General features: G+C 34.6%; 1 protein-coding gene across 24 annotated transcripts in view; it reads right to left on the reverse strand.

The window, feature by feature from the left end:
- The window catches only part of Dst (dystonin), a 451,671-nt gene that overhangs the window by 146,340 nt on the left and 284,242 nt on the right, over positions 1 to 21,089 (reverse strand). For 21 of the 24 annotated variants that reach the window (XM_058575217.1, XM_046432573.2, XM_058575215.1 and 18 more), the window contains 21 exons: positions 17,788 to 17,881; positions 17,351 to 17,505; positions 15,695 to 16,157; positions 15,376 to 15,504; positions 15,152 to 15,229; positions 14,897 to 15,058; positions 14,700 to 14,804; positions 12,289 to 12,384; positions 11,669 to 11,794; positions 10,917 to 11,069; positions 10,592 to 10,746; positions 10,259 to 10,385; positions 9,601 to 9,784; positions 8,321 to 8,478; positions 7,694 to 7,872; positions 7,044 to 7,182; positions 5,772 to 5,965; positions 4,524 to 4,686; positions 3,744 to 3,827; positions 2,386 to 2,493; positions 1,774 to 1,872 (listed from right to left, as the gene is read on the reverse strand). In XM_058575217.1, coding sequence (XP_058431200.1) covers positions 1,774 to 1,872; positions 2,386 to 2,493; positions 3,744 to 3,827; positions 4,524 to 4,686; positions 5,772 to 5,965; positions 7,044 to 7,182; positions 7,694 to 7,872; positions 8,321 to 8,478; positions 9,601 to 9,784; positions 10,259 to 10,385; positions 10,592 to 10,746; positions 10,917 to 11,069; positions 11,669 to 11,794; positions 12,289 to 12,384; positions 14,700 to 14,804; positions 14,897 to 15,058; positions 15,152 to 15,229; positions 15,376 to 15,504; positions 15,695 to 16,157; positions 17,351 to 17,505; positions 17,788 to 17,881 — 3,151 coding nt within the window. Of the gene's footprint in view, positions 1 to 1,773; positions 1,873 to 2,385; positions 2,494 to 3,743; positions 3,828 to 4,523; positions 4,687 to 5,771; positions 5,966 to 7,043; positions 7,183 to 7,693; positions 7,873 to 8,320; positions 8,479 to 9,600; positions 9,785 to 10,258; positions 10,386 to 10,591; positions 10,747 to 10,916; positions 11,070 to 11,668; positions 11,795 to 12,288; positions 12,385 to 14,699; positions 14,805 to 14,896; positions 15,059 to 15,151; positions 15,230 to 15,375; positions 15,505 to 15,694; positions 16,158 to 17,350; positions 17,506 to 17,787; positions 17,882 to 18,008; positions 19,183 to 21,089 lie in introns of those variants that run through there. The other 3 variants (XM_046432584.2, XM_046432588.2, XM_046432589.2) reach the window with 3 other exon arrangements.

Below are 21,089 nucleotides of genomic sequence, written 5' to 3' on the forward strand. Positions count from 1 at the left end.
TCAATTTCAAATTATAGTTTTTGCATGTCTTTCATAACTAGAGTGCTTTTGATACTCAATTCACTATATAAATCTGATATTTCAGAGGATGGTAATGATGACCTGTATTTGTTTAAAGCCTTATTAAAACATCGATTGTTTCTATGCTTTCTTGTATAAGTTTTATAGTTTTAGATTTTTCATTTGAATTTATTTTTTTCTGAGTTTATTTCTGCATGTAGCACATGGTACACACTGAAGTTCATATTTTTTCTGTATATGGATATCCAATTTTTCCAGCACTGTTTATTGAAAAGACCATCCTTTCTTCCTAAAATTCTCTTTGTACTTAACCAAAAATCTAAAATCAATGTGTGTTTGATTTCACTGAATTCATCTGTCTGTTTTTATGAATTACAACAATGTCTTGACCTTGTAGCTTTGTAATAAGTTATGAAAGAAAATAAACAAAACATCTTCTATCTCTATCAACTTCTGCTTTCTCAGATAAATTAAGAAAGGTGGCCCACATATGTATAATCAGATATACACTAAAAGAAAAGGACTTAAATTATTTTCTCTTACATTTACCTACAGAACATATAATTTAAAAGATATGCATATCATTTTAAATGGAGCAAGATTTCTCAAAAACTAAAAATTATGGATATTTGTTCACACATAAGAGGTACATACCAATTATTAAGACAGCCATAAATATTTTGTTTCTCCTTTCTAAGCATAAAAGAAACTGGATATAAAGTCTTGAAATCAGCTATGTTAATGATTGAGTTGCAGAAAATGATTAGCTCTGAACAGACTAAAATAGTTTATAAAAGCAGTCAAATTTTCAGAAACTAAGAGAGTAACATCTAATAAATGTCTACTACTGTTTCAGATCTTTCATTATATGAATAAGAGTTATAATTATAATCATACTCAGAATTTGAAAAATAGTCAAAGTAAGGTGGCTATACCCCACCTTTTTACTCATTTTACTTATTTCAGGATTTACTATCTTTGTCTGTTCTCAGGTTAGGAATAGAAAGCACATCAAGATAATAAAGCACAGAATAATACCATCAAGATTAGAAAAATAAGGCTTTAATGATAATTTACTGTTAATAAACGTAGAATCAAAGTTATTGAAGTGCTCCAAATCAAAGTGTTACCTAGTCTTTTTATCATGACCATGTTTTGGCAAAAATATAAACAAAGCCCCAAACTCCATGATTTTTTAAAATTTAGTATTGTTTTATACAAACACCAACTCCTTCTAAGTTGATGTCTTTTTAATATATTTAAATTAAAATAACTTTTAACTCCTGGAGGATATAATTTAAAATGCATAAACAAATGTGTTCATATAATATTTCTCTAGACATCATAATAGCAGTAACCATACTTCACTGAGAAAGCTTTATCAGTGATAAAGTTGAAAATAAAACCATTTGATATATTAACCATATCATGTTGGGTCTTAAAGGGGAATTGTGGGATGTTTGTTTGTGGTACTGGAGATTTAACCCACTGCACTCTACCACTAGGCTACATCCCCAGGCCACCTGAATTAGAAATTTTTAAAATGCTCTTCTATTCAAGAAAATCTTTAGAATGAGCAAACAAAAATCTTAGGCCTTTGCTCTTTTTTATTGAAAATTCACTGTTAATTACTTGTATATTAGCTATCAGTCATGTAAACTCATAGAACCTCTTTTTGCTTTCCCAAACCATACTGTAGTTCCTGCTTGTATCTAGATGCTTGTTATTTAGCTGTTGGTTGATAATGGTTACCTCCTCCTCTTCCAGCCTTTTCAATGAATCACCAGCAAATTTAATATATTGTGTCATGAGAGTAACCAGAGCAGTGTACCGGGTCCGTAGGTCCATGAACTGCAAGTAAGGAAAAAAATTAATAAAAATGTAATTTCCAGTTGTCCTTAACAAATTGAATAAACTGAGTAATAATTGTAATATTAACTAAGCTTTGGTAGAATAAAACACACAACACCCCAATAATTAATGGTAACTAGGTATCGATGAGCTACAGTTATGCATACCATATGCATGCTAATTCTAAGTTTAATCATGAAATACATTTATTTATCTTTGTAGTTAATCACTGATCCTGAATTTATCTTGATTTTAAAAAGGATTTTAAAAACTCTTAATAAAATGTAGTTATGGGTATAGATTTTCTATTTGAGATAATAAAAATTTACTGGAAATGAGTAGTGGATATGATTACACAGCATTGTGATATATTAAAATGCCATTAAACTGTACCTTTTTAAATGATTAAAATGGTATACTTTATATCGTGTTTTAACATAATTAAAATAAATAAAATTGTTTAAAAATATTGTTTCACTCTTTTATGCCCTGTCCCCCTCATATTTTTATTACCTCTTGAATAATAAGATCTGCTGAGCTCTGCATTCTTCGGCGTTTCACTGGAGATTTTTGTTGTGAATCTACCATGGCCCGGTAGGTCATAGTTTGTAACTCATAGTCCTATATAAAAGAGTCAATATTATAAAATTAATTAAGGCAAGCCCTAGAGCTTCATCCTACAGTGATTAAATGCAGAAAATTAAAATCTAGTTTCACTGAATGAATTTTAAATAAAACACTACAAAACTACATTTTTTAGGAATCTATCAGATCCTGGAGATGCTTCCAAGGTGTGTTGATAAAAGCGGTATGGTCAGGAAAGTTCTCAATTCTTTTTGTAACTTCATAAAAATATTTATGTGGTGGCACATGCCTATAATCCCCAGGGCTTGGGAGGCTGAGACAGGAGAATCACAAGTTCAGGACCAGCCTTAACAACTTAGTTAAGGCCTTAAGCAACTTAGTGAGGCCCTAAGCAATTTAGTGAGACTCTGTCTCAAAATGAAAATAAAAAGGGCTGGGGACTTAGCTCAGTGCTTAAGTGTACCTGGGCTCAATACTTGCACAAAAATACACACACATAGACACACACACATAATATTTTAGTTATAAACAGTCTCCCCTTCCTCTGGATAAACTATGGATCTAGAAAGTTGAGAAACTATCAGTGATAACCAGAAAAGCATGGGAAACATCTGCTAAGTTTAAAAGTCAAAGCTTAGCCAGTACAGTGGCGCACGACTATAATTCCAGCTGAAGGGGGCTGAGGCAGGAGGATCACAAGTTCAAGGCCAGCCTTGACAACTGAGACAGTATTTTGAAATAAAAAATAAATGGAATAGGGATATAGCTTTATGATAAAGTGCTCCTGAGTTCAATCCCTAGAACAAAAAAGAAAAACAACAAAAAAAGTCAGAAACTCCTTGATGTTCGAAAAAAAAAGAGGAAAAAGGGTTAGGAAATGAATTTCAGAGCTATATATTTATTCCGATATTTATGTTCATGAGGGAGGGTATGTGGGTGTGTCGGTGTGCGCACACACATGCTCAGGCACACATGTGGCAGAGACATACACACACACACACACACACACACACACACACAATGAACAAATCAGGGACTGTCATCGGACTCCAATTTCACCCAGAATTTCTAGACAAGAATAAGAAAATCTGAGCGTGGTAATGCACGCCTGTAATCCCAAAGGCTTGGGAGGCTGAGGCAGGAGGATCATGAGTTCAAAGCCAGCCTCAGTAAATGTGAGGTGCTAAGCGACTCAGTGAGATCCTCCCTCTACTAGCATGGCTTTTAAAGTACATCACAGCCTTATATACTGAACATTAAGTTTGACTAGAGTAACTAAATCTTACCTTTACTATAGCTGAGTATTGTTCTGCATATTTTTGACATTCATCCATTTTGCTTTGTTTCATTTCTATTTCAGACACCAGCATCTAGAAACACACACAGTTTAGAAGAAACAGGATGAGGAACTCTATGCTACTTTATTTCTTAAGATGCTTGAGAACTAAGAAATACCCACATCACTTAAAAGTACAACTCCTAAGCCCTTTGCATTTAATATGCAACTTGCCTTATAGGAAAATTACAAATTAAATATACAATTTAGCTTATGGGTAAATTATAAACCTTTAGATTAAGACTTCTAAGTGACCCATATCCTCATGAGGATTCAAAAGCAAAAATTACTAAACCCCATAGGAATTATGCAAAAGTGGCCTGGATATACTTGACTATCACCTATTCCTGATGAAAACAGAGTTAGAAATTATTAACCCCTAAAGTTAGAACAAAACTCCCCAACCACTCAATGTTCTGTCCAATGTCACTGTATAATTTTCTACTACTCTGTATTTTCATTTATTTGGGAACTCATGAAACTATTTTGGCCAGAAAAGTACCAAAGAGATTTCCATGCCTATGATTAAATGATCATTAGGAATTTGAAAACTTTCAAATTATTGCCAAGAAATAAAAATAAGTAATGTACATAGGTTTGGGTTGCAGAATTTCAGTATTATGTACTCCCCATTTTTCTCAAAATATCTGCTTTTAAGACAGGAAAGGAAGATAAGGGACGTGACTGACCAATGTAGACACAACCTTGGGACAAGGAATTTTTTACAGACCTTCTGTTGATTCAACTGTGTGGCTAGGGTTTTGCTGTTTTCAGGCTGATTTTCTTGAATCTTTCTCTGAGTAGTTTCCACCTGCTGGATCCAATCATCTAAAGGATGATAGGTGTCTCTGTAATATTTTAGTGATTTCCCGATGCCCTCCAAGTCCCGTAGCCTAAGAGAACAGAAAGAGAACAGACAGTTTCCAACAGCATCCATAGGAAGGGTAGAAGGTGTAGGGAAGGGAGAGAGAAAAGCACTGTCCCATTCATCAAGCACAATGAAGGGGTAGCTGTAAAGCATTCAAGGCTGTAGCACCCCAAGGTACATATCCAAGGGCCTTTCGCACTGGCTTTGAGTTGAGTTATAACTATTTTGTTCCAGGAGTTGTACAATTTAGTGATACTGGTTATTCTACCTACGAATGAGCCCAAGAGAAGAAAGTTAAAAACCGGGAAAATAGGGACTTAATAATAATTATTATCAGAAAGTCTTGAACAACCAAGGTTTGCTTCAAATGGCAGCTCACTTTTGAAATGAAGAGAAGGCACTTTAAAGAATAGCTCAACATGGACTCAGTGTATTTTCCAGGAGCTATGATCAAAAACTTGTTGCTATAATTCTAAAACCAGCACATTTTAACCTACAGAAACAAGACACTATATGTATGAACATTATTTCATTTCTCAATCTCATAAAAGCATCTAATTTACACGGATATAAACTAAAGATGAATGAGAAAGGACGCTAATCCGTGTCTTTAAAGATGAGCCCTAAAACTATCCCATTTCATGTTTTTAAATTTTCACTGAGTGATTTAAACTTTCTTATATCTTCAATTAAAATGAACATCAGGCCATTTCAATTTATTTACATTTCTTAGGTCTAATATATGTTGTTATATAGAGCCCTAACAAATAAACATGTGATTCATGCTCTTAGTCATGTGTGGATATTATATGTTAGTAATAATTACAAAACTGTATTGTTTTCTTTTTCTTCAAAAAAAGCAATAAATTAATTCCACAAGTGTCAGAAAACATCAATATTTTTAATTACACAGGATTGAAAAATGCTTATTTTGAAGTTAAATGTCTTATTAAAGTATACCACATAGGAAAGAAATATAATTAGGTACAGCTCTTGTAGTTAACACAATTAACTATGGAATTTTTTAAAAAGCTTAAGTTTGAAGTTTATCCAATATCCATAGATAAGACATCAAATCTGCACTTAAACTGAACCAATAATGATATGTACCTGTTGTCAATCTGCACTTGAACATTTTGCCACCTTTCAACTAACTGATCTGCTTTTTCCTTGTGCCAGTCAAAATCAAGGTCCCTTTCTTTATACGTCTTAAACATTTCATCACTGATGGCCTTTGCCTTCTGCAACTCGTCCTCCAGGGCATGGAAAACCTCTCTCTTTTCATCAACTTCAGACCGCCATTGCTAAAATACATTAATTAAAGAGAGTTATAAAATTAATCAATGAGTTATGGGGGGTACGCATTAGTTATGCAATGTTACAATTTATTTATAAATGACACATAAAATCAGATGAAGTAAAGACTATATTTCACACACTAAGTATATTAGGCTTAACTTTATTAAATGGCCAATATCTGGCTATAGTTTGATGTGTTTTGTTGTTTCTTGTTTTTTGGTACTAAAGATTGAACCCAGAGGCTCTTTACCACCGGGCTATATCTCCAGCCTTTGTTATTTTTTGCCAGAGTCTTGTCAAGTTGCCAACGCTGTTATCAAATTTTCAAACCTCTTTCCTCTATCTCCCTAGTAACTAGGATTACAGGTCTATAAAACCATACCCAACAACTGTGCTTTGATTTTTAAAAAATGACAATTTTATTAAGTTCAGAGTTTTCAAATTAATAAGATAAATATATTCCTTAAGTTTGTCACCTATAAATATAAAACATTTTTAAAATTTTTTTTAATGTTACTAATCTCATTATTTAAAAATGAATACATGGGGGCTGGTGTTGTAGCTCAGTGGTTGAGCACTTGCCTTGCATGTATGAGGCACTGGGTTTGATCCTCAGCACCACATAAAAAATTAAATAAATAAAACAAAGATATAAAAAATGAATACATGCATTAAAATTCAGAGATAACTTCACAATGTTTTGCAACTGCTCTGCTAAGTGCATTATGTACAGAAATAGTGCAATCACCAAGCTTTTTCCTTTCTTCAATTAATTCTTCTCTTTTAGTAGGTGAATCTATTATAAATAATTTCATTTTCAGATTCAATTTCTCTTGTGATCAACATGAATTGATTATAATAACCTACTGTCAAAAAGGTTTAAGCTTCAAATAAGTATGTTGCTCATATTATGATTGAACATATTTATTTATAGTAAATTATAGAATTATAGAAATGAAATAGACTGAATATATCAAAAATATATTCCAACCAAGATACTTAGTGCTGATTTTGAAGATCTGAACTCAGTGCTAAAAAAATACTCATATGATCTTGAAAAATAGCCAAAAGTGAGACTCTTACCTTTAAAGTACTTATTAGATTCTCAATATTATTCTTGTCAGCTATAACTGCTTCTTCTTCACATAGTTTGGTTTCATAAAGTTTTACAAGGGCTTCTGCAGCTTGAGTGTTTTTTAATACCAAATTAACTGTTTTCAGCCTTTAAAAGGAAATTACATAATAGCTCTTACTGTTGCATGTTTATTTTTGCATAATTCAGTCCTAAAGTACCATTATGACACATGGCATAGCGTATTTTTCAGAGGAGAACACTGAAAATTTACTGTAAGATTGGCATTCAGCTGACTCTCTTCTGAATAGATAGTATGTACTCCAACACATGCTCTGCCCCACAGTCAGTATTCATAAAGAGATTCCAACATAAAACAATTTCTAAGTTTGTTTAACCAAGTAAAGACAGAAACCCCTGCAGGTTAGGACTGCTACACTACCAGAACCATAATGTGGGAAGATAATGCCTTATGCACTAATCTTAAAGCATTTATATCCCCTTTCAGCATGGAGAAGTGTTATAAATCCACAGGAAAATTTAATATATTTCTTAAGACAAAATAAAATTGAATATTTCTGTTCATAAATTTTTAAATTAACAGCATATAAAAGTGATGACATTAAGAGGCAAATTGCATGTTAGTACGGTAGTTACATACTTCTCGATGTATGTAGAAGACATAGAATAGACTTGGTTCATGTTCTGAACAACCACGCTGAGCTCAGATCTTAGGGTAGGAACAGATGAAGAGGCTGCTGCTTGACTAAAAAACTCTTCACATTTATTTGTGATGGTTCCTAAATCATCTTTAAGTCGTTCCAGCTCTTTCTTTAGTTTCTATAAGACAATGAACATACACAGGTATTAGGTGATCACTCCAGATGGGGTAATTTTCTTAAAATAGTTTTAAAACACAGTTTACATTATGGTCACTGACTTTAAAATCTACAAATTCTATAATTTTTCTTTATCAAAGAAACAAAGACTTGGAATTTCAGTTTTATAATCAGTGCTGCCTATCTCCTTAGACCCAAACATAACTTATCACCCAGGTATACAGCAGGGGTATAATGACTCATTTGAGAAACCCCTCAAGATGAGTGAAAGGGCACAAGCTTGCATGTTTACCTAAGTCAGAGGTAAAATTACAGAATCACATTTTACAATCAGTAATAAACACACAATCAGACCTTACCAAGTAACCAGTGTGCAAAGTTGAACCTGTATGATTACTGAGAGAGTCCTTGATCTTATTTTTTTGCCCCAACATATTTGTAACTCTTACCTCCTGCTCTGTGATTCTGAACACACTTTCATGCAAATCATCTCTTTCCAGGGGAGTTCGAATCTGTCTGATTAGTCGATCTTCACAGTTCTCTAATCTAAGTCTAATGTTTCGAACTTCAGAGATGTAGAGATTATAAACTGATTCCTCTTGCTCCTCTGTAAAAATAAATGTTTAAAAAATACCTTGTTTTTTTTCCTACCTTTGAATGATCTTATTCATGTTTTAATACAGCAATTTTCCTATTACTGGGTAACAATTTAGTCAAACTTACAGCTCCTATTATCATCACAAACTCACTTTAAAACTTAAAGTGTAAATCTTAAAAATAGGAATTTTAAAATTTAAGAAGTTAATAAAATTTCCCTAGAGCCATCTGAAGCACCAATTTCTGATTCATGCTGTCCAAAGAGAATAATATATTGTCCCTTTTTATGTTTATTTATAAACATGTGAATTATATAAGTTATTTATAAACATAATGTGAATTATTTAAGTTGTAGATTTTAAAAATTAAATATAATCCTTAAAAGTAAAAAGAAAATGAAGAATGTGTGAATGTTTCAGATTTTAAAAACCAGGAAATTACTAATAAAACATTTGTTATCTAAGAAACATCAAAAGAGTTATGAATAAAAATTATATTTAGGGCTAGAGTTGAGGCTCAGTGGTAGAGCACTTGCCTAGCATGAATGAGGGAAGTTCTGGGTTCAATTCTCAGCACAGCATATAAATAAATGAATAAAATACAGGTCCATCAACATCAAAAAAATATTTTTAAAGATATATATTTAATAAAATTTAACTAAACATTTTGCTTTTAATCCCTATATATAATTATACATGAGAAAATAATTGAGTCTTTCCTATATCTGAAGGGTCACTATCCTAAACATGACCTTTCCAAACAGTGAAGATGTTGAAAAGGTGATGCAGTGAGGATTCATCTTTTTCATAATATTTGGCTGGCATCTTTTTGTTAATTCATCACTTAGAAATAAGTGAATCTCTCCTTGAATCTTCCTACATAAAACTTTTGGTTTTGGTAGTGCAGGTGCTTGAACCTGAAGCCTTGTGCGTGCTAGGCAAATGGTCTACTATTGAGCTACTACTGCAGCCATACATTTTTGTTTTGGTGTTCCAGCAATTGTATCTCTATATCACAAACTGAGTGATGTAATACAAACAAGATCAGGATTCCCACTGAGAACACTAAACTCCTGGATTAAACCAAACATCTGTGGGCGGGGGTGGAGGGACCAGAAATTCCCATGCTTTACCTCTTTCTGCAGACTTAAGAAGTTCTTGGTAATACTGTTTACATACATTAACTTCCTTTTCGAGTTGTGTTATATCAGAGCCTGAAAATACTTGGGATTCCTGGCTGTCTTCCAGAAAATCTTCAAAACGAGACTGGAGATTACTCAGAACTTGCTGATGTTCACCAGGCAACATTGTCTTGATCTAAAGAAGACCAAAGACCCATGTAATTAAATGATTATAGTAGCAAGAGTTAAATCTAAATGGGACAAATCTCTTGCTGATCTCAGTATATTCCAGTTTACATTAATAAATAGTTATAAGTAGAAGAACCATTTGAAAATTAATATTCTCTTCTGTTAACAATTTCAGGATAAAAAACAAGTCAAAAAAGTTCAATAAACTTAATTATAAACTACATCAATCTCTCCAAGTCCAAACACTATGTCCTATCCTGACATCTCAGCACTAGATGAAATCTGTTATCTCCAGAATTCTCAAATTATTTGAAAGTGCCTGTACATGGCAGGCATCTAACAAATATTCACTGATGCTTGAATATCAGCAAGGGTCTGCCAGGCTTTATCCTATTCTGGAGCAAATACAAAGTCCACCCCATGCATGACAAGGCATTCCACATTTCTGGACATATAGGGTTGATGTGTACATTTCACTTACTGAAGCCACATTGCTAGCTCGAATTCTCTCAATTTCATTGATGAGATAATGCCAGGATACTACACTCTTCATGTTAATGTGAGACTCGTGCCAAAGAGTCAGGACATTTTGATACTGTTGCTCAATTCTGAAATATAAAAGAAAATACAAATTAAGTCTTTCCACACCTTCTGAAAGCAAGCTACAATTTTTCCTTTTGTTTGTGAAATAATCCATGTTTACTAGTTGTAGAGTCTTCAGATTCTGAGCAGACTTGATAAAATAGTGATTGTTTCTTTAACCTTCAGAAGGCCCCCAAAACAAGTTCTATGTCTTCAGCTAATAAATACAAACCTGTTTGCAAAGTCAACTGCTTCTTTATTTGGTGGAGGAACAGTGAAGCACACAGATGGGACCATGGCCTCATTCCCAGTAGGACTAATGACCTTCCATTTAGCACGATGAGAGTTATTTGCCAAAACACATTCGTCATCTTTGTATATGGTTATCTGGTGTTAAATGAAGAACAGAATAACTAAATCAGAGCACCATTAGCTAATTTTTTTCCATACTCAATCCTGAGATTTGTTCTGTTTTATGAGATGGGAAAATGTTATCACTACTAAGCAACATGACCTTGTTTTATAATACATGAATAGTAACAGAAACTGGTCTGTACCTCAATTTGTCGGTAGTCACAGATAGCTTTGATTGGAATTGAAGTTTTGAGTTGACAGTCAGGATTTCTTGGCTTCAGCTGAATGATTGTTTTTGCTCTCCCCATCAGACTTGCTACTGAGCTCTTATACTGTAGAAGTTCTTCTTTCTCTTCCTACATTGTAAATAGAATGGATTATAAGAAGTGAAAGACTTGTACTCTCCATTCCTTCAGAGATTTACACAAATAAAATTTCACCAGAAAAGTTATTCCTTAGCCACCTGGTCTCAACTTCCAGTTCCTCCTTACCCCCTCCTGCATTCTTCTTCCCTTATTTTATTTGTTCAGATTTTGTTTGGTTTTTTCCTCTTTAGCATTTACCACTACCTACATTTTATTGAACATGCTAGCACCACAAAGGTGGAGATTCTTATCTGCTTTGTTCATTGTCCTGAAACTAAAACAGTGCCTAGGGTATAGAAAGCTCCTAACAAATATTTGTGGAATAAACAACTAAACACACTCACACAGAGTATTGTTAAAGCATCTTAAAACATCAAGGCTATCATATAAAAAACACTTCTGTTGTGTTACCAAAAAATTCTAAACATTTAAATGCTTAATCAAATGAAGTAAGAATATATGAGTACCAATAAAATTAAGTTCTGCACATAAAGTGTAATAAATTAATTAACAATAAATTAATAAATAAAACACTAATCCAACCACTATTCTGCATTGTGGATGGAATGCATGAGTTTTTGTATGAGTACCATTGATTCCTGAACAAGGTCTTCCAGCTTGTGAATGCTGCTTGATCTATCACAGCTATACTTCCGCTGAATGGCGTCTTTTAGATTCCTTAAATAATCAGTAGCTTCTTTGGCATCATTGAAAAACTAAGGAAAGAGAAAACTTGTCAGTCAGAGCTCGTTAAATGCCAGTAAAGCACAGAATTGTCAAGTTTGGATAACCAGGCCCTGTGTGTACCCTTTATTAAGCAAGAACAGAATAAAAGCACAAGATAACTTGATAGCTATACCCTTCTTGAATCAAACAACACTTGAACTTTTGGGGTCTCACTAAGATGCTGAGGCTAGCCTCTAATTTGTCATCCTCCTGTCTCAACCTTCTGAGTCACTGGGATTACAGGCATGTGCCACCACATTCAGCTTAAAGTAGTTTTTAAAGAATTTTTCTTTTTTAACAGAATGTTGCAATCTCTCTTACAGGACATGAAATTAACCCTTATATCCTACAAAGAAAACATTTCAGTTTATTCATTCTGCACATTATATACATGCTTATGTGTGTAATAACTTATGAAGAAGATTTCTGCAAGTCATCCCAAATCACTATGCTATCTAATGGAGTCCTGGTTCTACTAACATACCTCAAAATATGCAGTGTTCTCCTTTATGTGCTGCTCCACACACTGGCAGAGTTGCAAGATCCAGCTCCACTGAGTCTGCATGGCAGCTCTGTAGGCCTTCAAGACAAAACACAGCCATTAAAACCAGATGGAGAGAATAAGGTACCTGCTGTGCTGGGGAGGTAGTTTAGGGTTAGAATGATTTCTTAACATCCACAAGGTCGGGGTTTAATATCCCGCACTGCAACAATCACAACAAAACAGGCATGTCTACACTGGTGTTTTTTAATGATAAAATACTCTATCTAAATAGATGATAAATTGCTTTAACAGTATGAGACTTTAAAAGCAGGGTAGTAAAATGTTCCTCTTATGTAAGAGTTCTCACTTGTACAATCCTAAAGTTTACACATTGAGTTTTTAAATCAGTGCAGCTGATTTCTCTCAAATTTTAAACTTCTTGAATTTTTTTCCTAAAAAGACAAGAGAAAAGTTAACTCTGGCTATTTTTACATGAAAAATATTTAAAATTTGAAATAAATGCAAGATACCACTCCTATTTAGAAAACCATCCCTTTTATTTACTCCTTTGCCACTACCCTTACACCTGCTTGGTGAAATCCTCAAACATGCTTTCCTCCATGACGACTTCATCTTCCCTTTCTCCGAATTTTTATATTACTGAATCATAAAATATACTTTCTAACAGAAATAGATGGTTCTGTAAATGTTCCTCTTTGCTTTTGCTAAGGAAAGGATTGGGAAGGATGGAAAAGGGAGCACACTCTTTCTTGTGCAATTTGGAGTTATAATAATTATAATTTAGGAATTATAATTTGAAAGTCTGTGGACTCAAACTTTCATTTCATGCAAAGTGTATCTTTCAAGAGGGCAAAAAGTGTAAAAAAAAAAATCCAACACCCTTTTATGTTTGAGGTGCAATTCACTGACTTCCAGGAGAGGGAGCTCTAAATGTTTGCACAACTTAAGCCTCTCATTTATTTATTTATTTTTCCCCCTCCATTAGGAACAACTCATCCCTGCAGAGCAATGTACAGGTGGGCTTTCTGCATGGAATGTACAGTGCAGCATTGGAAATCTGATGCTATATTATATTATCTGTTCCCTCAAATCAAGCTTTTTTTGTTTGTTTGTTTTCATTTTCTGGTACTGGGGATTGAATGCAGGGCCTTAAGCACCCTAAGCATATGTTCTACCTCTGAATTATACCCCAACCCCTCAAATTAAGGTACTTTGAGTAAACTGGCATATAACTGTATGTTATCACATTTCTAGGGTTTTTTAGTACAAAATATGAAGTAGTGTTGATAATTAACCAAGTATTATTCATCTACCGATAATCTACAATGAACAGGCCAATGGAGTCATAGGGATTACTAAGGCTTCATTTTATTCCTTAAGAAAATTTTAGTTAGATTATTATTCTATATAAAAGTAATCAGATTCACATTCACACTTTTCATTCCCATCAAAATTCTATTTTCCAACAGCTTTCACCTATCTGCCCTAAGGAATACTGTATTTTTAGATTATTATTGTACAAAAGTATAGCCAGATCATGTGGATACAAAAACTTTAATTTGTGTGAAAGAAAGTCAAACATAACATTCCTAACTTCCTAATGAGGCCTAGAATTTTACTAACATTTTATGTACTGATGACTTCAGTGAACAAAGCGATAAGATCCCTTCCCTCAACTGCGAGTGTGAGGCACGCCAGCTTTTATGCAGAACACTTTTTCCCTCTAGCAACTCGTGACATCTGTCTGTCCCTGGTGATGCTCCCCATCCTCTTACATAACCCCAGTTCACATTCACAAAGTCATTGAGTCTGTCTAGTGCACATCAGGCCTAAAAATTTAAAACTGCACAGGCAACCTGCAAATCCCACGTCAACTCTCCACTTCTGCAACTGAAATGTTCACTCCACACACTAAGAGGAGGAAGCTACCACAATACCCTTCACCAAACCTGTGTAGAAGTATTAAATTAAATTGCAATGTGATATTTCTGGAGAATATATTATATAATTTGCACTCTACTCAGAGGTGAGAATAAATTATTTCTTCTCATTCTTACCACAACTCTATTGAGGCAACATAGCCCATTTTTGATAGGGATCACTTGTGCAATGTCACAGAGATGGGGAAAAACTACAATGTCAAAGTTAAGACAAGGTCATTCATGTTTACAGAAATAAATCACCATGGCCACAGGGGTTGATGAAGGTACCTAAATGATAGGTGACACACTCAGGGCAAGAAAACTGAAGGCAATAAGATTGTCAGAAACATTATTTTTCAGCCAGGCAGTAGTAATTTGGGTATTTTGTATCTTTCAGCAATGGAAGTATCTGAAGGGTAATACTCCTATATCAATATTCAACCCACACTGTTATACCTTCGGACTCACCTCAATAGTTAGCCGGGCTGGGTGATTTTCCAGAAGGAGCTGCTCTGCTACTTCCTGAACTGATTTAATATTTTCTTCCTTTTGATCTAGTTCTCTCATTAATTCCTAATTTAAGAAATAATTACAAAGTGTGTTAGAAAAAAAAGATCCAAACCTGAAATTCAACTTTAGCACAAAAGGACAAAGGGTGCACTTACAGCATGATAATCTTTCTTTCGAGCTATGTTGGTATTTCTCTCGCTCCAATCATACGCAACTTCCTCCTCCTCTTTTTCATTTAACCAAATAAGTTCTTTAGTTGCTCGAGTTACAAAATTATGGAGTGTATCAAGGTGCCGTTCTTGATTCCTGGATGTGTTCTTTACAAGAAAAATCATTACAAGAATCATATCTCTGCCAAACAGAGATAAGGAAAACAGAAGTTTAAAAAAAATAGAAAGAAAGAAACTTACCAAGAGTTTTGCGTACTGACTCTCTAATCTGTGCAACTTTTCTGCATAGGTTAGCTTAAGAGGTGCTGTCATTTGAATCTATGAGATAAAAAGATCAAGATTAGGGATCTTAAGGAATTCTGACTCTCACTTCATGTATTTATTATTGAATTACAGGATTTTATGTAAAGAACAAATCAACAAAAAACTACAATGAAATATATAAAAATTTAAAATACACATACCTCACTGATTTTAGCTTCTTTAAGGCTAGATTCAAATTCTTCAATAGCTCCGTGAACATTTTTATGATTTTCTAAATGGCTTTCAACACTTGGCAAATCTGAGCCCCATTCAGTGCGATCCAGCTGCACCTTTTATAGCAAAATACTAGGTTAAAAAAACAAGCAGGGCTGGGGAAATAACTCTGTGGGTAGAGTGCTTGTCTCACATGCACAGGCCCTGGGTTCAATCCCCAGCAACACACACACACACACACACAAAAAAAAAAAAAAACCTGACAGCAATAAAGACTAAAACACTCAGGTAGAAACCCTTTCTTACCTGCATCTCATCAACCCAATTCAAAAGATCCTGAACAAATTTCATGTTGATTTCTTCTTCTGTTAAATTCTGATCCAGCAAAGAAGACTTTAGAAGGGGTTTTCGGATCTGCATCAATTTCAGAGTCTGCAAAGAATTTGGCTCTACTCCTGAACTGAAATTTGGAACTAATCCTGATGGGAAACCAGGTGTAAAAGCTGGAGTGACAGATGGAGTCAGGCGGGATGTCATTCCTGATGACAGGCCAGAAGTCACACTAGAAGAGGTCAGGGATGGGGTTAAACTCTGGGTCAGTCCTGAGTTCAGACAAGGGTTTAAGGTCTGTGCAAATCCTGAGTTTAAACTCTGAGTGATTCCTGATATCATGAGCTTGGTCTGTTCCGTTGTCAACATGCGTCCTTTGCTGTACACAGAGGAACATTCATTCCTTAAGGCCAAAATCTCATCACGCAGTTTTGCAACCCTGAAAAGAAAATCAAAAGGAATAAGGCATAATATAAAATGCAGTTGTGGTAAAGATTGAATCCTAATGTGAGCTACGGACCCTGGTTAATAAAATGTATCAACACTGCTTATTAATTCTAATATACCACTAATGCAAGATGTTAATGATAGAAGAAGAGATATGGGGCATTTAAGAACTTAAATTAAATTTTTCTATAAACCTAACTGCTCATATAAATAAAACCTATTTGGAAACAGTCATTGTAACATTGTAATTGTATTGGTAAAATTTTGCATCATTATCTTTTTTGTTAAATGTTGTGCTTTGAGCGCTTTCAGTATTGTTAGTCTTTATAAATATCACTTACAAGGAACATAATTACTACACTATAATGTGATTATTGTCCTGTTATTGGACATTCAGAAAAATTCCAAACTTTTGTTACAAAATATTTCTGGCATGCACATAAAGCTTTTTTTTCTATTTTTATTTATTATCCATATTGTTAATTACTATAAAAATCTTAAAAGTGAAACTGCTAGTCAAACATGATTTAAATTCTGCTTTCATATATATATATATATATATATATATATATATATAGAGAGAGAGAGAGAGAGAGAGAGAGAGAGAGAGAGAGAGAGACAGACAGAAACAGAGAGAAAGGGAGAGACTGTTGCAGCCTGAAAGGTTTCATTCCTGCACCCAAACCCACTACTCAGAAATACATATTTTTCCAACATTTTGTTATGAACATTTTCCTATAGAATAAACACAAATCTGAATTTAAAATTAACTTTTCTTATTTTTCCACTTTCAAATGTCACATATGAGATAGACAGATTGAGTGCTAGGGATTAAAACCAGCATCTTACACTCTAACATTGAGCTACATTTCCATCCCCAAATATGAATATTTTTGATGCATGTAATTAACATACATGCATTTAAAATATCCATTTTAATGAGTATATTAGTTACTTTGGCAGTAAATATTACATATACCACATGATTTTCGACAACTGATTTTGAAGAACAAATATCTACACAACATGCCAAGGGCAAAATATAGCAGAAATAATGAGATACTCTTTTCAACTGAAAAGAGCTAAGAAATATATTTTGTAAGATTGTCAGAGTCTACATTCCTATTGCAAGCACCCAAGAATAGCTATTCAGAAGGACAAGGCGGGAATAAGCAGCACTCTCACCTCTGTACCAACTGATCTGCCTGGTAGTATTTTCCATCGGTAAGAATCTGTATATCAATTACATGCTGGCGTAAAAAGTTCTCACATTCAACTATGTACCCAGCAATTTCTGCTTCATTTTGAAATTGTACACCTGATTCCAACCTTTTAGAATCCTGTATTGAAAAGAAGTCAATATTAATTCTGAGTTACAAGTGTTAAAACTATCCTTAAATTTGAAACTCCAAATACTGAAACAGAAGCCTACTTGGGCTTTCTTTGTTTTCCCTTTTGAGTCTTTGTTTTCCCTTTGCTCACTGTCCCTCAAGGGAGCAAATAATAACCTCAGTGAGGGACATATACCAAGAAATTGATGAAAAGTTCTACAAAAGTTTTAGTTAATCCAAACACACACTGACCCCCTAACAGCAACCCAGTTGCTCCTAAAATTAACTTACAGACTGGAGAGCATTTCGGGCAAGTATCAGTTTGTCTTCACAGATGACACTGTCCCTCTGAACTCGGTTGGCAATCTGCTGCAGCATTTCCAACCTAAAACAAGGTATAAAGGAAAATATAGCCTTTTCCTGTGACATCAAACAGCTCACCATCCCTGGAAAATGTTAACCAGCAGAAAGTAAAACTCAATCCCACACCAACAATTCAATCAATTCAATACCTGTGTCCATCAAAGGATTCATTGCCGAAGCTAATGCAGGAGTTGATCAGTGTTGGACCACAATGAACAGAGAGAAGATTTTCATTTGAATCAAGACTAGTTCGAGTGCTGGTAGTGTTACTAAACACAGAATCACTGCTACGATAGCTGTAACTACTACTGTGCATTTTTAGTCCTTAAATGATGTTCTTTGACCATTAAATGTAGACTAAAAATTAGAAGGTCTGGAAAAAGCTCTACTTCTACTGATGAAAAGTGGCAGCTGAATTTAACAGCTTGACCAGCTCTCTTAAATATGCGTCAACATGCATATGCAATATGCAGCAAATAATATGCTGATAACTATTCAAAAGAATCTCGCCTAAAGCCATTGGTTTGCTCACTGAGGTTTGTCTTTTGTAGCTTGCATTAAAAACCTGCAAGTACAGACAAAGCAGGCTGATTAGGGCGTCACTGGAAAAGATATGCCAAATACTTTCACTATGAATCATCCAATTGCAACCACCTAAAAAACAACTCAGATGCCTCACAGAAGCTCAGGTACAGCTAGTGAATTCCTAGTTAAAAGAACAAATATTCGATAACAGCCTATCTCTTGCAAAGGGCTACTGTGTTCTGAATTACAGGAGGCAAAAAGCTGGAAATTATCAAGTACTCATAGACATTCAAATCTGATGAGAAACAAAGTACATTTCCATTTTAACCACCATGTCAATTACTCATAAGATTAAATTAACTGGAAAATTATCCATTTACCTTTATATGCCATGCTCTCAACAATGTCACATCTCAGCTATTATAGTTATATGTTTTAAAGCCAAGGTGCTAAGTAGACTATCAATGTAATGCTTGCAAATGTAATTTGTCTGTGCTTGCTTTTCCTTTCTATAGGCTGTTACATAGCACAAGAACACTGGCTCTTTCCTATATGTCTTTTACACACTCCCTGCCACACAGCTATTATTTACAATTCATAGTCAATGCCAAATGACTTGCTATGTCAAGAAAAATGAAGACATCTATCCAAACAAGCTTCTAAATATTTTCCTACCTCCAACACTACAAAGACAAAGTGTTCCTTCTCTACTCTAAAGATAGGTAGATTTCAAAAGGCAAGAAAGGGTAAATTTGAGAATGCTATATCATATACTGCAAGTAAACAGAATAATTCATGAAGTAATAGTAGTACTAACATTTATTAAGTAATTATTATGTGCCAGGAAATTAATCATTTTACATACATGAATCATTTTACATACATAACTTTATCTTATACTCATAAACCACCAAATGTGTTTGGTACTCTTATATCCTATTCACAAATGAGAAAACTGAGGCTCAAAGAGTTAAAGAACTTATTTAAGATCACACAATGTGTGAGCTGAGTTAACAAATCTAATCCAGGATTCACTGGTTCCTGGGCCCTGAAATCTCAACTATATTCTTTCATTAATATATTTCCATGGTTTGGATATGTTACCTAAAGTTATTATATCATAAACTTAATCCTCAATGCAGCAGTGTTGACTGGTGGAACTTATAAATGGTAATTAGGTCAAAAACTCTGCCCTAATGGGTAATTAATGCCATTACTGAAAGAGAGGTTTAGTTACTGTAGCAGTGGGTCCAGATAAAACTAACTTTGGCCTTCTCTTTTGCACATGAATGCTTGCCCATTCGTGTGCATATATGCACAGACTGTGTGTGTTCTCTCTCTCTCTCTCTCTCTGGCCTTTGCTCCTTCCATCAAGGTACAATGCAGCACTGAGGCCCTCACCAGGTGCAAGCACTATACTGGACTTCCCAACCTCTAGAACCCTGAGAAATAAATTTCTTTTCTTCAAAGTCATGCAGTCTGCAGTATTTCTGTTGTAGCAACATAAAGTAGTTTAAGATACATACATTAAAATTTGGCTACTACTGTGATGAATAAAAATCTATTCTGTATCATTCATTACTTCAGATGATTAGCTTAGTATCTCCTTTTAATCACCCAAAATTACCTCCTCTATAAAAGCTTCAGCCTGCATATTTCAAGTTTATTTTGATTCTAATGACTGAGTTATGTAGTTGTAACACTATGCATTAACAATAATGTAATCAGTAATTTAATCAGGTTGAAAAGTTGGACTTTCCCTTGTATCTTCAGCACATTATTTCATATTTTAACAACACTGAAATCGATGTATTAGACATTAAGAACATCACTAGACTGACCACTTGGATTGTGTGTCAGGTACCACGTTAAGCACTGACAACACAGCGGTCATCAAAAACAAGCCTCTGACTCCATATTGTTGGAGCTCATATCTAAGGAACAGGTAGCACTTGATCAAAGAGAAATAAACAAAATTATAACCAAGCATAAGTGCTATAAAACGAAATACAGGTAAAATATGAGAGTTATAAGCAAGACATGTGAAGCAAACTGGAAGACCATGGAACGCTTCTAGAGGAAGTTAACATTGAAGCTGGGGTAAAGAGTACAGAGAAACAGGGAGGAGAAAACATCTCCCAGCAAAGGAACAGACTGTGCAAACACCCTGTGTGTGGAGGGGGGTGTGATCTCAGCACATGAGAGCCCCTGAGAGAAGAGTGCCTGCTCTGTAGAGAGCAAGGAGGTCAGTGAGGTATGCCTGACCACATAGGCCCCAGGATATAAAGCATGGTCCCTATGGGCCTCACAGCTAACAAGGACACAGATCACTATTCCCACATACTACAGGCAGGCTGTGAGGCAAGGACTACAAGGGAAGCAAATTTATCCAACAGGGTTGGGGATACAGTGTGGGAGTAGAGTACTTGCTTGCTTAGCATGCAACAGACTCAGTTCCATCCCCAGCACTGAAAAAAATAAGTAAATAAAATAAAATTCAACCAATAAATGTTTCCTGGAGATTAAGCTATATCTTCCTGGGCAACAGTAGTGCAAGCAACAGAATATAACAGCCAGTGGTGATTTCATGGGATAAATGGATTTGTATAAATACGGCAGAAGAGGAAGCTGAGCTGATATTTACTGAGTGTTTTTAAGATATAAGCCCATGGCCCTTGAAATGGAGGCAAGGCTAGATTTTGGTT

This window comes from Marmota monax, unplaced genomic scaffold (genome assembly GCF_021218885.2).
Source record: "Marmota monax isolate L192 unplaced genomic scaffold, Marmota_monax_Labrador192_F-V1.1 WCK01_AAM20220418_F8-fsc00116, whole genome shotgun sequence".
NCBI classification, from domain to species: Eukaryota; Metazoa; Chordata; class Mammalia; order Rodentia; family Sciuridae; genus Marmota; species Marmota monax.